Genomic DNA, 14,556 nt, shown 5'->3' with positions numbered 1-14,556 from the left:
TTCTGATAGAGCGTCTCACATCTTTCCACCACCTTGCTGCATCCTTCTCCCAGTGAATGCTGTACTGCCACTAGGAGGCCCTGCCCTTCAAGCACTGCTGCTGAACTATTTGAAGACCTAATTGATTTGTTAATTTCTACTAAGCTGTCTATATTTAAACTCCAAATTTTCTTTTCTAACTTTCTAAGGAAGATGAGCTTATAATAGAAGATACTGCAGTGGCATGTAGTTATGCGTGTAATATCATCGATACTTTATTCACCTAATGGTTGACAATTTCCTCTTTCTTCGTAGACTATAGTACCTCTGTTTAAATAAGCACTTTGAAATATTTATTTCGTTTCATTTCATGGTATCACAAAACTTGGGGAGGGACAAATCAGTACAACAAAAACAACAACATTAGAAGTGTTTAAATAGCTGGATATTAATGGAAGCACATGGGAGCATTCAGCCTATTCTTCCTTTCAGTGTATTTGGTTTTACTGTGACAGTTGATGCCCATGTCAAGCCAGTTGCTAAAAATATTATTAAAAGCTCTCTTTCTTTGCAGATCCAGTGCATGAAGTTTGGGATTTACTTGGTTATCATGAAATAGACGAGTCCCCTACAGATACCGATTCAGCACAAGATGACCCCTGCACAGCAACGCCGGACGAGGAATCTGCAGAACTTTTAATTTTGGACCCTTTATTCTACCCAGAAATATACAGTCTTGGAGAAGATGATGACGAAGAAGACTGCGATAATACTACCGATATCACAACTCCACCAGCTTTGCAGTTTATCAATGGAAAGCAGCAGGTGACTACAGCACCTAAAGATAGAAATGCTGAAGAAGCAAGGAGTGACCAGATTGAAAGTTTACCACATTCCAAAAATGTAACATTTTCACACATCAATGATACTAGCATAGTGTCTGAAAATGAAGTCTCTGACACAATGCAGCCAAATGAATCTGCTGAAATTATAGGAGAAGCCACTACGCAAAAGCTAACAGCAGAATCTATCATGACGGAACTGGTCTTTAGTGGTGATTCTGAAGTTTCTACTACAGATAAAATCCTTGAAATAACATCTCTACATGGCCAGCCTTTATCAGGCACTACAGAGAAATTAACACAACCTGGAACAGATTTTCATCAAATCTTAAGCAAACATCCTGGCATTTTCTCTGTAATTAATACACAATATTCAGGAGCTTCTACTACCACGCCTGAGTCAAACAGTTACAGCTTTTCACACTCAGTAAAAACATCTCCAAAAGAAGCTTCTGAAAGGTTTTCTACTACAACGTTTGCTCCAAGTGGGCTACCTGCTTCCATAACCATAGAAGACAGCACAGCACTTGAAAATGTTCTGCAAGATGGATATAAATCAACAGTTAGACCAGATACACTTCTTACTGCTGAAAGTTCAATAGAAACAACCAGAAGTCCTAGTTTGTTGAATATACCAGAAGGCTCTGGAGATGTTCAGCAAGAGAATGCTAAACCTACGACTGCAATAATAAAAATGACAGGAACAGGAAAAAATCCTGTTCAGGATATTTCCTCAGTTCTTGACAGACACAGCCCTACCAAAAGCAGCCCTAGTGCTTCACAGCCTCCTGCATCTTTGTATAAAGACATGAATTCTACACTTGAACAGAGTTCTGTAGAAGCTCTTGCTACCCAAACTATTCCTAAATTAATTTTGAACTCTACCAAAAATGCCGAGGAAGTGAGGGATGATAAGGACGAGATTAAGAGCACCATTTCCTCAACCAATGAGTATTCAACTACTGTTAAAGCAGAAAAGTTGCTGTTCAGTAAAGATAGCGTCAGATCTGTGAGCCAAGAATCCATAACTCTCACTAAAACAGTATCAGTGACAGATGCCTCACCTCTCAAAACTAAAGAGGCCACAGAGAAGATGATTCCTGTAGATGAAGAATCTGGGGATGGATCCACAGATGTTTGGAGGAAACCTGGCATGGACATTCTTTGGGGGGGTCCCACCAGCAAAGTGGTAAGTACCGACTCCCCATTTATTGACCCAGGTACTGAAAAAATAGATGTTATCACTATAGCTACTACATTGAGTTCATTACTATTGAGATCTCAACCTGGAAGCACTGACACACAAGTGAAGGAGCTGGACACTCTTAACACAGATTCATCACCTTTGGAATATGCAATTATTATTGATCCCACAGTGCAAGTGTTAAGTACTGAATCAGACAGAAAGGCCATGGAAACTCAAACTGAAGTGCAAGTATCAAAGGATATAACTGATAACCAAGGACCAGTAAAACATGAATTGGATGCAGCCACACAATTGCCATTTAGTGAAAAGTCTATTCTGGAATCAAATGAAGAGATGATAACATCTTCTACAGCAACTGAAAAGAAAATTGACTTGTTTGAGACATCTGGTGCGGCATCATTTGTAGAGTCAACTGGAAGTGGAAACACTACAATCCTTTCTGTCAGCACTCCTACACTATTGAAAGATAACATTATTCTGCAAGAAAGAGGCTCTGAATTTTCAATAAATGAAACAATGGAATCTGCCAAACCAGAAAGCACTGGACACTTTTCTCCAACCATCTTTGCTGAGATAATTGACCTGGTGGATGTGGGCTCTGGAGAAGAATCAGGAGATAACAGAAGTAGTGTAGTATTTGTGACTCATGGTCCTACAGAAAGAATAATAAATACTAAATTTCCATTGATTGAACAAGGTTCTGGAGACATAGATTCTTTTACAGAACCTCCTATAGAAACAACAAATGAAAACAAAGGTAGCAGCGTGACATCTAGATATATGCTGCTTACTGATGCACCTGCAAAGTTAGACACACATAGTCATCATGCAGGAATTACAAACACTGAAGGAGAAACACCTGCTGAACTGGAAACAATAGCTTTTACTACAAACCCTCCTTCAGAAGATGAAATGAATTCTGATGAAGAACATGCTGCTGAAACATCAGATGAAATGGTGCAGACCTTTGGAGTGGTAACACAAGAATCTTTCATTAAAAGTAAAGAACCTTTAACTGGACAGGCAGGAATTTCAACTGTTTCTACATTTATCCCATACATAGAAGAAATAAAAATTGATGTCACACCTGGAACTGAATTTGTGCAAAAGAATCTCTCTTCACATGATAAGATCCTCACGATTGAGTCTGAAACATTTCCAGATGAACCTGTAAGCCCTTCACCAGCAGCTGAAGAGAAAGAACAGTTGGCACAAAATGTCTACCCAACTGAGGACAGCCACAAGCCTTCCTCCATGTCTACAGGGTACAAGCCAGTAAAAAAGGCAACCAGTAATGCTCCATTTTTTTCAGAAGAAGGTTCAGGAGATGCAATCTTTACTGTTCCATCTACCACAGTGCCTATAAGTTCTGCTATATTAAATGTCAGTCCAAGCACATTAAGTCTTGACATTCTTCATCCGAGAAGTTCAGAAGCAAGTACTTCAGAGGAAAAAATAAAAGAATCTGATACATATCCCACTGAAACATATGGGGATTTCAGCAATGTTAATAAATATCCATATACTATAGCAGTAGAGTTACTTGCAGGAAGAGACAAAATAGCCCCTAATGCATCTACTCTAGATACCAGGGTCATTGGCACAGAAGTACCTACTATAAAGCAACTCATTCTTGAAAATTCTCAAAACCTAGAAAATAGCTATCAGGAGAAGGAAAATATAACATTATCAACATCTGTAGCTACTGATGGAATTACGCAGGAGGAAGCTTCTCACGTAGTGATGTATGAAGACACAACTCCTGTTCCTGAATCATTTAGTGGAAGGGCTACTCTTGGAATTGCTAAAGAACCTAAACCCACCTCGAAACCTGAAATGATGAGAATAGCCATTCATGAAGGATCTGGAGAAGGTTCTGGCTGGCGGGACACCATGGAAAAATATCCTGAATCACCTACCCAGTTGCCAAAAAGAGTAATACCATCATCTCATACACCAGGCAAAAATAATTTGAAAGTTGTGGACCTTGCTGAAGCAGTGAATGGATCTGAAATAGAATTGGTATCATTTCCCACCCATGGAGAAGAAAAACAAATGCTACCAACCTCGGAGAGTGACTTTTCAGAGACATTTGCAGATGAAAGTTCCACAAACAGCATAAAAGACTTTGAGGAACTTATCCCACTGCCTGGTGACAAAAGGAATTATTCGGGGGATATTTCCAGCTTCATTGATGTAGGCCATGGAATAGTATCTGATGAAACCACAATTATAGACGCTGATGACTTGAAATCAAATATTGAAGACCTAGGTGGACAAAGAACTGAGAGACCCTCGACGTACAGCATTTATACTTCTTTTATGGAAATTAAGACTGCCACACCTACAATTACTTTTGCTGTTGATAAAACAGATAGCTTTGGAGATGGTCAAGGGAGTTCTGTAACCAGTAAGTTCATATTCAGCAAGCCCATGATATCTGATCTAACACCAACATCAGATGATGTGGGTTCAGGAGATGCCATACCTTTCACAACAGAAACTGCTGTTACTCAAGAGCTGCCCAAAATAGCCGCATTGCTTCCAACTATGCCACTTCTTGTCAGATCTACCATGTCATCGCCAACCAGCTCCAAAACTGATGAAAAGGACAAAGAATTAGAGCTGGAAACTAAACATACAGATTCCAAAAATACAATAGAAGACAACTCTGAAGTACAAACATTGTCAGACAACCAAGCAATCGCTGATGAAAGTGAAATTACTTCTCCCGCAGACTCTTCAGGAAAAGGAGAAGTAGATATGGATGAAAAGAAACTCGTGGCTCCTACACCACCATACCTACCCATTGAGCCATGGCAATCTTTGACAACACACAAATCTGAAGAAAGCGCAGTTACTGTACAACTTGCTTCCCAAAGTGTAACAAAGTCTGAGGAAACAACCCAGGAGGCCTACAAAGGAATGAAGGAAACAGAAGCCACAGAATCCATAGAAACAGATCCAGAAAAAATATATCCTGTAACTCAGACTCCAAAGTTGCCCGTGACTGTCTATTTACTCAATGGAGCTTCTGAGTATCCTGAAGACATCATGCCAAGTACTTCATCATCAGTTGACAATGACAAGCATGATTTGTTACCAGAACAAACCTTTAGAGAAGCTAGTGCTGACATCACAGCAACTTACAAACCTGCCCTGAAAGAGTCTTCAGGAAGCACCACGTTCCCATTAGCATCTTCTCCCAAACTGGTACCAGAAAGCAAGATCACTGAATCTGTGCCTAGTTCTGTAACAGAAATGAAGGAAAAGCCAGGAAGTTCAACAGAAGTGATTATTGTCGAAGGAACCATTGCTCCCGGAGAGTCTCTTTCGAAAGAAGCTAAACCAACAACATTTATAGTTCCAGGAACTGACATTTTAGAATCTAGTTCAGAAGAGGAAACGTCTCATGAGAAGGAGCTAAATCAGTTAGATGAAAATAGTGCTGATGGAGACTTACCATGGATACGCACCACACCGCCTCCCATTCCACATGAAAGTAAAACAGGTGGAGTATTTGGGACTGATGGTGAAGCCGATGTTTGGCCAATTTCATCCCCTCCGTCAGTAGACACAACTGTGGAAACCCAGACTGCGTTGGATGGGCAGAGGAAGCCAACGACTGTTTCCTCTAATGCTGCAACAAAAAACCCAGGCTCTGAAAACACTCCTGAATCTATTAAGCAGGCAAGAACCACAGGGGGCATAAACAGCATTGAACTTGTAACACCACCACTTTTGCTTCTGGATGTAACTAATGGATCAGATTTCCTGATTGGCACAGGTGGGGGTTCAGTCGAAGGCACAGCAGTTCAGATACCAGGTAAGAGTTAAATTTTCCCCTACTGAAATGTTCTTCACTCACATGAAAATATTGGCCTGATGATACAATATAGTAAACTCTGGAGATACTACTGTTAGGTCTCACAATACATTTTTCATCAATCTTTGCAATCTCAGCCTTTTTTGAGCACACAGACACATTTACAAATGTAATAGGTGAATTGGATCTTTTGTGGGTATGGCTGGCAGAAGTGCCTTTCTCCCATCAATTCCTTTTGGCTGTATCTAGGCTTGGCAGATTGACAGGTAACATGTGCCCATTCATTGTCCAGCAACAGTGAAGGTTGATTGGATGAAGAAAAGACATATTGTGTGAGAGAGCCATGAAACTTTGGGTTATGTGGGGAAATAATTTTGGAATATTTACAGAATAACAAGTCTTTTTATGTTGACAGATATTCTAAGGTTATTAGACTTTGATATGTCATAATAATGCAGATATATTTGTCTTGAGCCAGATATACATACCCATGTGCAAAAGGGGGCTACAAAATAAGCCCCACCCAATGAGACTTCTGAATAGGCATGTATAGGATTTGCTGTTGGTGTGGGTTTCTGCATTTGGAACAACTGCTTTACATGTGATAAGCTCCCACTGTTGAGGGAACATGACAAATGGATGATTTCCTAGTACTCTTGGTGGCACTTTTGGTATGGCTGTGATAAATTATTTTATTGTACTCAAGTTCTTTTTAAAGTTTTTGTTTTTAAAATGTAAAGATGATCCTCAACTTTATTTAGGTTTTTTTTGTCCTTCAGTAAAAGTCCTTGATGTTAGTGGAGATCTCCCATTGTCAGCCATGATAGGAAGCATTACAAATAGTGCTAGGCAGATAAATTTGAAGACAGGATTTTTTATTTGTATTTGTGATTAAATCATCAAAGGAGGCACACTGGGGCATGATCTGTTCCTTTATGACAGGACAGATTTACACCTTCTTAATGTGTTTATTATCAAATATAAATATGATTTCCTGTCTGTTGACTGATGCTGCTTTCATGTCATGAAGATGTTTTATGTGTGATGGTGACTTGCCATGGAGCTTCTGTATAATGGTAGCTTACATGTGTAAAAGATTATAGTCTTAAACATTCCCTGAAGTTTTCCCATGGCAAGGCTATAGATATGTTTGAAAATGGCTGTACCGTAGTAGTTCCACTAAGCACTTTTATGTAGCACAAGTAATCATACCTGATGCTATCTTTATATAATGCATATGAGGAACTGGTCCAAATATCACATGCAGAACCAAAATGGTTCATTGCATACTATTTTACAAAATATAAGAGCCTTATATATTTGTAATCTCATGTGAAATAATGTTTAAATAAGCATATTGGTTTGGCCTCTTATTCAGTTAGTCCTTCAATAACCATATAAAGAAACAAAATGAGAATATGGCTTGATGGAAAGCAAACAATATCCAGAATGACAAACAAGAAGTGTGGTATAAGAATGCATGTTCTGTGTACCCAATCATTCCACATAAACTAACCCCGTTCAGATAAATGCATATTTCACTCACTGTGCACATATGTTTTAACTGTTTTCTGCTATAATTAATTGTCATGTCATGCCAACTAAATCCTCAGTAGAATATTGCAGTTGCCAAAAATAATGCAAAATGTCTTTTGAAGAAAATGAAATATTGCTGAAAGTAAATTGTTTTCACCAGCAAGTAAGGATTGCATTGCCAACATGGCTGATTGCTGATTTACTATTACTGCTGCATATTGTGATGAAATGATTTTGGTTTCTGTCTAATCTGCAACTATAGCAAATCTGACAGAACCAGCTGAAAAGTAGGAAATGTCTTTCTGCTGAAAGAGAGTCAGCACCCAACAAGTAATTTTAGCAAAATATAGCAATTTTCCATGAACTCACTTTACAGGCCAAGAGCCATGCAAGAGTAATCCATGCCAACATGGGGGAACTTGTTATCCACGTGACACTTTCTACATCTGCACTTGTATGCCGGGTTTCAGTGGTGACCAGTGTGAAGTAGGTAAGAAGCAAAGCCTTTGTTGGTGTTTGATTATCTCTGATTATTCAATATGCAAAACAGGGCATGGCATTGCAGTACCAGAAGACTCAGACTGATGTAAGCATGCAAGACGAACTCTTGCTTGCTTACCAACTTTGTGCATTTTCGGTCCAATCCGCAAATGCAATTTGTGTATGGGAGTAAATTTTCATGTGCCAATCTACTGTGCTGAGTGGACAAAAGCCAACAGGAAGATGGTAATTTGTACCCAGTACACCAGCAAAATGTGCCTTATTCTATATGCTTTCCTATGTGGTAGTTTGTAGACAAACTTGCACACCAGGCAGCAAGTCTCTGTGAGATTTACTAGGATGATCAACTGCAATTTATACACATGCAAAACCTGTAGAAATATTTATGAACGGCAATATCTGGTGTTTATAAATGGGTGAGGAAGAATAAGTGCCTCAAATGTTTGAATGCTGCTAATAGCCTGTTGAAAGTTCTTCCAGTTTAGATATCAGATTAGTAGCAGATTGGAGGTAAGACTGCTACATGTGCCGAAGATAAGTTAAAAAGAAACTGAGTGGTTATTGCAGGCAGAAGTATGAGCATATTCACTGAATGAATGAATGAATGAATGAATTTTATTTATTTATTTATTTGATTGGTTAGGCCAGTCACATTGCAGGAAGACAAAAAAAAGTTGTGGTAATGACAAGACTCTTTGTGACGATGGACTCTGTAAACGGCATACTGTTTACAGATTAGCTAATTTCTCTGGGATTTCTATGTTTGTATCCAATGAAATTGTCCCAATTGTACAAGGAATTCTGCTTGTGCAATGGAACATCCCCTGCCTCTCCTCTCGCTGCATGTGCCCTCAATCTGTTTTGGAGGGTTGGAGCAACCCCAATAATATATTGGGGGACACAGGACAGCCTTCACCGGACACGACCCCTACTGTTTGGAGTTATGTTTTTATGACCACCAGGATATGAAAGGGCAAGGACAGTAGGAACAGATGGCAACATCTACTGCAACAATGTGAAATGCATCCATTGCAGCCTAATAGGAGTTCAGTCTTCCATGGTCCCAGGTTAGAATAGGTTGGATACATCACAAAGGTATTCTGAGGTTTTTTGTTTTTAAAAAGAATGAGCTGAAGTACTCTTTCCCTCAACAGTACATTTCCGAGCACAATTCAAAGTGTTGGTGCTGACCTTTAAAGCCCTAAACAGCCTCGGTCCTGTATACCTGAAGGAGCGTCTCCACCCCCATTGTTCAGCCCAGACACTGAGATCCAGCTCCAAGGGCCTTCTGGCGGTTCCCTCCCTGCAAAAAGTGAGGCTACAGGGGACCAGGTAGAGGGCCTTCTTCGTAGTGGCGCCCACCCTGTGGAACGCCCTCCCATCAGATATCAAGGAAATAAACAACTATCTGAAATTTAAAAGACATCTGAAGGCAGCCCTGTTTAGGAAAGTTTTGAATGACTGAAGTTTTATTGTGTTTTTAATACAGTATTCTGTTGGGAGCCACCCAGAGTGGCTGGGGAAACCCAGCCAGATGGGCGGGGTATAAATAAATTACTACTACTACTATAAGAAGAAGTTCTGAGAGGTAGAAACCGAGGATGCAGGTTACAGACTCAGTGGTCATGCGGGATGGTTTTAAAATGTTCAGGTGTGTGTATATTTTGTTAAGAATTGTTCTGCAGATTCTGAGATATAAATGCTGCTGTACTCTGTGTGCAAGTGTTGAAGAAAATCGTTAGGTCCTTATGCATTGTGATATCTGAAATCAATTTATGTACATTATTTATTTGACATTATTAATACATATAAACTTTATTTTATATTGCAAGTGAGGACAATACCTCATTTTAAATACCTGTTTCATTTTCTTGGGCAGACATTGATGAATGTCAATCCAGCCCTTGCAGAAATGGAGCCACGTGCATTGATGGCATCAATACATTTACTTGCCTTTGTCTTCCAAGCTATGTTGGAGCTCTTTGCGAAAAAGGTGAGTTCTGTTTGAAATTTATAGTTACCTGCGGTTATGGTGGAATCAAATATGCAAATTTGCTAACAAATCAGGCCTCTATGGGGAGGGTGGTGGCAATTAATGGATAATTATTCGTCTTTGCTTTTATTTTCTTTCGCTTGTGTTGCTTTGCTTTCTTTCTCCTTCCTGCTGAAAACAGTCATTGGGGGGGGGGATTGCTGTAGTCTCTTTTACTGAGGTAGAAAATTAATCCTCTGGGCTTGACTTTAGTTTGTCATCTTATGTTTCCAACATTTGACTTCAAGAGTGATGTTTAAAAAATGAAGTTTTAAGTTTGGGATATGGTTCTTTAATCTGTGTTCTTTAATCTGTCCCTGGATGATGCTATTCCAGATTCCAGAAAGGTAACTGCATTAGTCTGCTACAGAAAATACAAAAATGAATTTACTGTTGCATAACTTTGTGGACCAAAGCCTCTTTCATCAGATAAATCTTATCCTCAGTTGGCAAGTCTCTTCTTCTCTGTGTGTGTTTACACAGGTGTAGAGGGTTTTGGGGTTTTTTTGGGGGGGGACTCCTGTGGGTGCCCAGATATTGTTGGACTACAACTCCCATAATCCCTGCAATCCTGCACCCACTTCGTTGGGTAATAAACATACTGAATTATATGGGCCTTTAAATGCATGTACTGTATAGAATTGTGATGTGAATTGATTTTAGAAGTGTTCTGCTTGAATTAAGACAGGAAACAGGAGGTCCTTCAGGTCATATCAGTGGAGAAACACTTCACTCCCATGAACCATCAAAGATTCATGCCCTGCCAGTATGGCAGGTGGGCAGAGATGATGCAGTTGTTCTTCAGCACCGTGTAGGGGACTTTAGGTTCACTAACCCAGGGACTGGAGGCCTGTGGCCTTCCAGGTGTTGCTAGACTACAGTTCCCATCATCCATGGCAATTTTGCCATGCAGGCTGGGGCTGATGGTAGATGGAGCCCAAAACATCTAGAGGGTTACAGATTTTCCTGGTGCAGAGAGAGAAAAGTAAACAGTGGAATCTAAAAGGCATGAAATGCAAAAGGTACATGACATTTCTGCCATTTACAAGATAAGCACAGTGATGGTAATAGATGTCAATGCTAACACACCCAACACTGCAGACCTTAACAAACTCAACAAGCCTTTCTCAAAGTGACACCATGTTTTTCTTTCCTTTTGTGTCTGGGTCTTCTGGTCAAGCATGCTAACGTAATGGCCCTATGGAGAAGTTAATTAGGGAGTTTTGCTGTGGGCTTTCCAGCACTCTTTTAACATTACCTCCCTGCCCTTCCTTTGTAAAGGTGGCATTTACAGAATAAACACGAGTCTTCCAGCATGGGTTCAGGCCTGTCCAAAGGTAATGGGGAAATTTCCAGGATGAAAAAAATGAGCTGAAGGTTTTAAAAGTTGTGGGTTTTACCCCTTTGCGTTCACCCTCACATGTAGGAAAATACCACCCCCCCCCATCTTGCTCTGACTGGATTCACTCACAGCCAGAGCAAGAGTGTCTTCCAGGCATAATTACATAAACATTGGCATGTTTCAGGCTTGCCTTTCATCGTAAGCCTACTGGGTGAAAGACTCTGAGTTTGCTAGTGCTTTAAAAATATTCCATGAGCCTGAAGGGACATTTTTTTTTGCTTTTGTTTTGTTAATGTTGAAGTCTCAGGCATAGGACTAGGTCCAGGACTCAATATATTCCAGTAGTCTGGCATAGGCTGGAAAAGCCTCCTGAAATCTCCTCTTTAGTACAAGAATTTGACCCATGTTTTTACAGCAGAAGGATATTTCTGAAAATATCTTCCCGCAACAAATCCTTAACACTGAAATAGTCTGAAGTTCATGGTAGCTTTAAGTTGTGCTTTATGACCAACCAGGGAGAGTGTATTTTTGAAATACTTAATGTGAGCATTTCTTCGTTTGTCAGTCTGAAACAGATCTCAACTCAGTCAACTCTGGAATTTAAATTTCCTCCACAGAAAGTCCTGCAGTGGTTTAGGATCGCAGGAAGGCATTCAATGCCAGCCCCTACCCCCTGCCCATTCTACCAGAAAATGGGGGAAGAAAATGTGGACTGCTTTCTGGAAAGCAGTTTTGATTTCATGTCACTGAACCTGATTTCATTAGATCTATAGCAAAGCCAAAAGGTACAGAATGTGCATTCCTATGCCACAAAAGGGCATGAGTGAATGATTCTGTTGTTTCCTAGAACTTATTATTGGCTTGTAAAAACAATTGTTTGCCAAATGGATTTCTGAGTGCTTGTGAACATTTGAACTAATATTAGAGAAAATATAGGTGACCTTTTTGTTGTACCAAGAAGATAAGGTAATTGTATGCAAGGCAGTTGGCATTCAGCCAGCAGTGTTGATATTTTCTCTGTCAGTATCAGCTTAGCGGGGGGAACATGAGGGCCAAGAAAGGGACATTAGCCATTGAATCCTGGTTGTCACAGTGGAAGAGATGGAAGAACTGAAATATGGAAACATCAAGATTCACTGCTATTTGACTGCTTTCATTTCTTTCCAATAAGCAGAGAAACCCAAGAACGTGCCTTATATTGAGTCAGGCTGTTGTTCTATCTAGCTTAGTATTATCTATAATGACTGGTAGCAGCCCTCTGAGGTTTTAGGCAGGGGTCCCTCCCAGCCCTTTCTATAAATGTTGAAGATTGAACCTGGGACCTTCTTCATGCAAAGCAGATGTTCTATCACTGAGCTGCGCCCTTTCCCCAGAGGTAGACCTCATCTGTGAAAAAGCCGTCTGAATACTGTTCCCTGTCTATTTACAACTAACACTGGATTCAGTGTGTTCATTGCCAGATCAGACTGTAAAACGGGGGCCAGAGCCTCTCTCAGCCCTGTGGCAGCCCAGCTTCTTAAAAAAAGATCCCATTAAATGAACAGGAGCTTACTTCTTAGCCTGATTACTGTATGGGGGGGGGGCAGTTTTTGTAGAGGGATGGTTGGGTGGCAGCAGGGGAAATCCCCCCTCCTCCCCTAGTGCTGGCACCTTCTGAAAATTACGTCCCTTGCCATTGCACTTAGATAAAGGTTCCATTATCATTCTCCCCCCCCCCTAACTACCACAGATAGGGATGGGATGAGAAAGAGGGCACATGATGGTGAGGGGAATTTAAAATGACAGCGCAAATGTGGGATATCAATGTGTGTGGCTGAGGTTGTATATGTGTGGGTAGGTGGAGGGGTGTGAATAGATTGGGTATGTTGCTTTTGCGTTTGGCTGCATCTAACACTGGCTTTTGACTCTTTTAATTGTGCGGCTATTTTGAAGAAATGCAACACAATCAGCATATTTATTCCAAGACCGTTGGAACAAAGTAGAAGGCATGCTTTAAACTATGGTCGTCCTTTGTCTTTGCCTTCATCTCTGTCTTCATCTTCTCCTTCTCTTGCACTCTGCTCCTATAGCTCAGGTTTTGCTTTTGGCACCATTTCTTCCTGGCAGTACAACTCACCCTTACTGTGTTATATAAAGTCTTCTTTACATATATAAACGTTAAGTAAAATTGAACCTTCGTTGCACTGTTTACCAGATGCAGATGTGCATGTGAACCTGCTGCCAAAACTGCGCAGATGCAATTGTGAGTAGACAACCCTCCTTGGGGCAGTATAGCCAGAGATGGTTTCTCTTCCCCTTCCCCCTCTTTTCTTTTCTTCCTCCCTTTCCTAAGGAAAATAAATGATTTCTTTGTTAGCAAAAGTGCTCAGTTTTATAAAGGAGTTAGTTCCCTGTCCAAATGTTTGTGATTGCTCTTGTCCCTCCCCACAGGCTCAGTTCTGGAAGTCATTGTAGTTTAGGAAGGAAAGAAGCATTTCTATTTGGAAATAGCTCCTAGCTCAGTTCCCACAGCTGAGAAGGACTGGGGAAAGCAATGCCACTTCTGAAAGCCATTTGACTAAATTAGATTTACAAGCTTTTGCTTCATATGTTTGCTAAACCCATTTCGTCTCATGCCCTGAAGTGAAGCCATTGCATTGGGGAGTTTGGAGACTGGGCTTGTCTGTACAGGACCCTGCTTGGCAGCAGGACTCTTCAGGCAGCTTAACTGGGCACAACATGTAGACAGGAAAGTGGGATTAGAGTGGCCATGTGCCTGCCTTTATAGCAGACAGGCCTCTATTTGAAGGGTTTGTCTAACCCAAGTCCCATTTAAATACCTTAAGATGTGAGGACAAGGGGCCTTACAGTTTCCCACCTGGAGATGTGCCCAAACTCAACCGCTCCCTTTTAAGCCTGATCTTCCTGCAATCTTAAAGAGGGAGATGGAGACTCCCAAAGGCTCTTTCTCCCTTCCCTGTTAAGTCCAATCTCAATGCAATTTTAATGGGAGGGAGATTTGCAAATGCTTCCAAAAGCCTTGGGGAGTTCCTCCGCCTACAGTCTTGCTTAAAGGGGACTCCCAAAGGCTTCTTCTCCCTTCTTCCCTTTAAAGCCCAGTCTCACTCTGATGGGAGCAGAAGGGATTTTGACGTCAACTTTGGCTTGTGGTGCCAAAACGGTTCTCCACCTCTGGTCTGGATGAACCTAACTACCGGTAGGGAGAACCGGTTAAGACAGGCCTGCCTCCTTGATGCATCTGAGGGGAACCTGGTAGAAGCTTTTGCCTGCTTCAAGAAAGGAGGTGGTAGT

The 14,556-nt window shown here is 40.8% G+C and overlaps 1 protein-coding gene across 3 annotated transcripts in view; it reads left to right on the top strand.

Moving 5' to 3' along the window:
- VCAN (versican) overlaps positions 1-14,556 on the top strand; it is a 127,269-nt gene that overhangs the window by 81,333 nt on the left and 31,380 nt on the right. For 2 of the 3 annotated variants that reach the window (XM_035100043.3, XM_088652615.1), the window contains exons 8-11: positions 554-5,854; positions 7,767-7,880; positions 9,771-9,884; positions 13,460-13,507. In XM_035100043.3, coding sequence (XP_034955934.3) covers positions 554-5,854; positions 7,767-7,880; positions 9,771-9,884; positions 13,460-13,507 — 5,577 coding nt within the window. The remainder of the gene's footprint in view (positions 1-553; positions 5,855-7,766; positions 7,881-9,770; positions 9,885-13,459; positions 13,508-14,556) is intronic. The other variant, XM_035100044.3, reaches the window with a different exon arrangement.

Source organism: Zootoca vivipara, chromosome 10, assembly GCF_965207765.1.
Source record: "Zootoca vivipara chromosome 10, rZooViv2.hap1.1, whole genome shotgun sequence".
In the NCBI taxonomy this organism is placed as follows: domain Eukaryota; kingdom Metazoa; phylum Chordata; class Lepidosauria; order Squamata; family Lacertidae; genus Zootoca; species Zootoca vivipara.
This window is presented reverse-complemented; position numbering and strand designations above follow the sequence as displayed.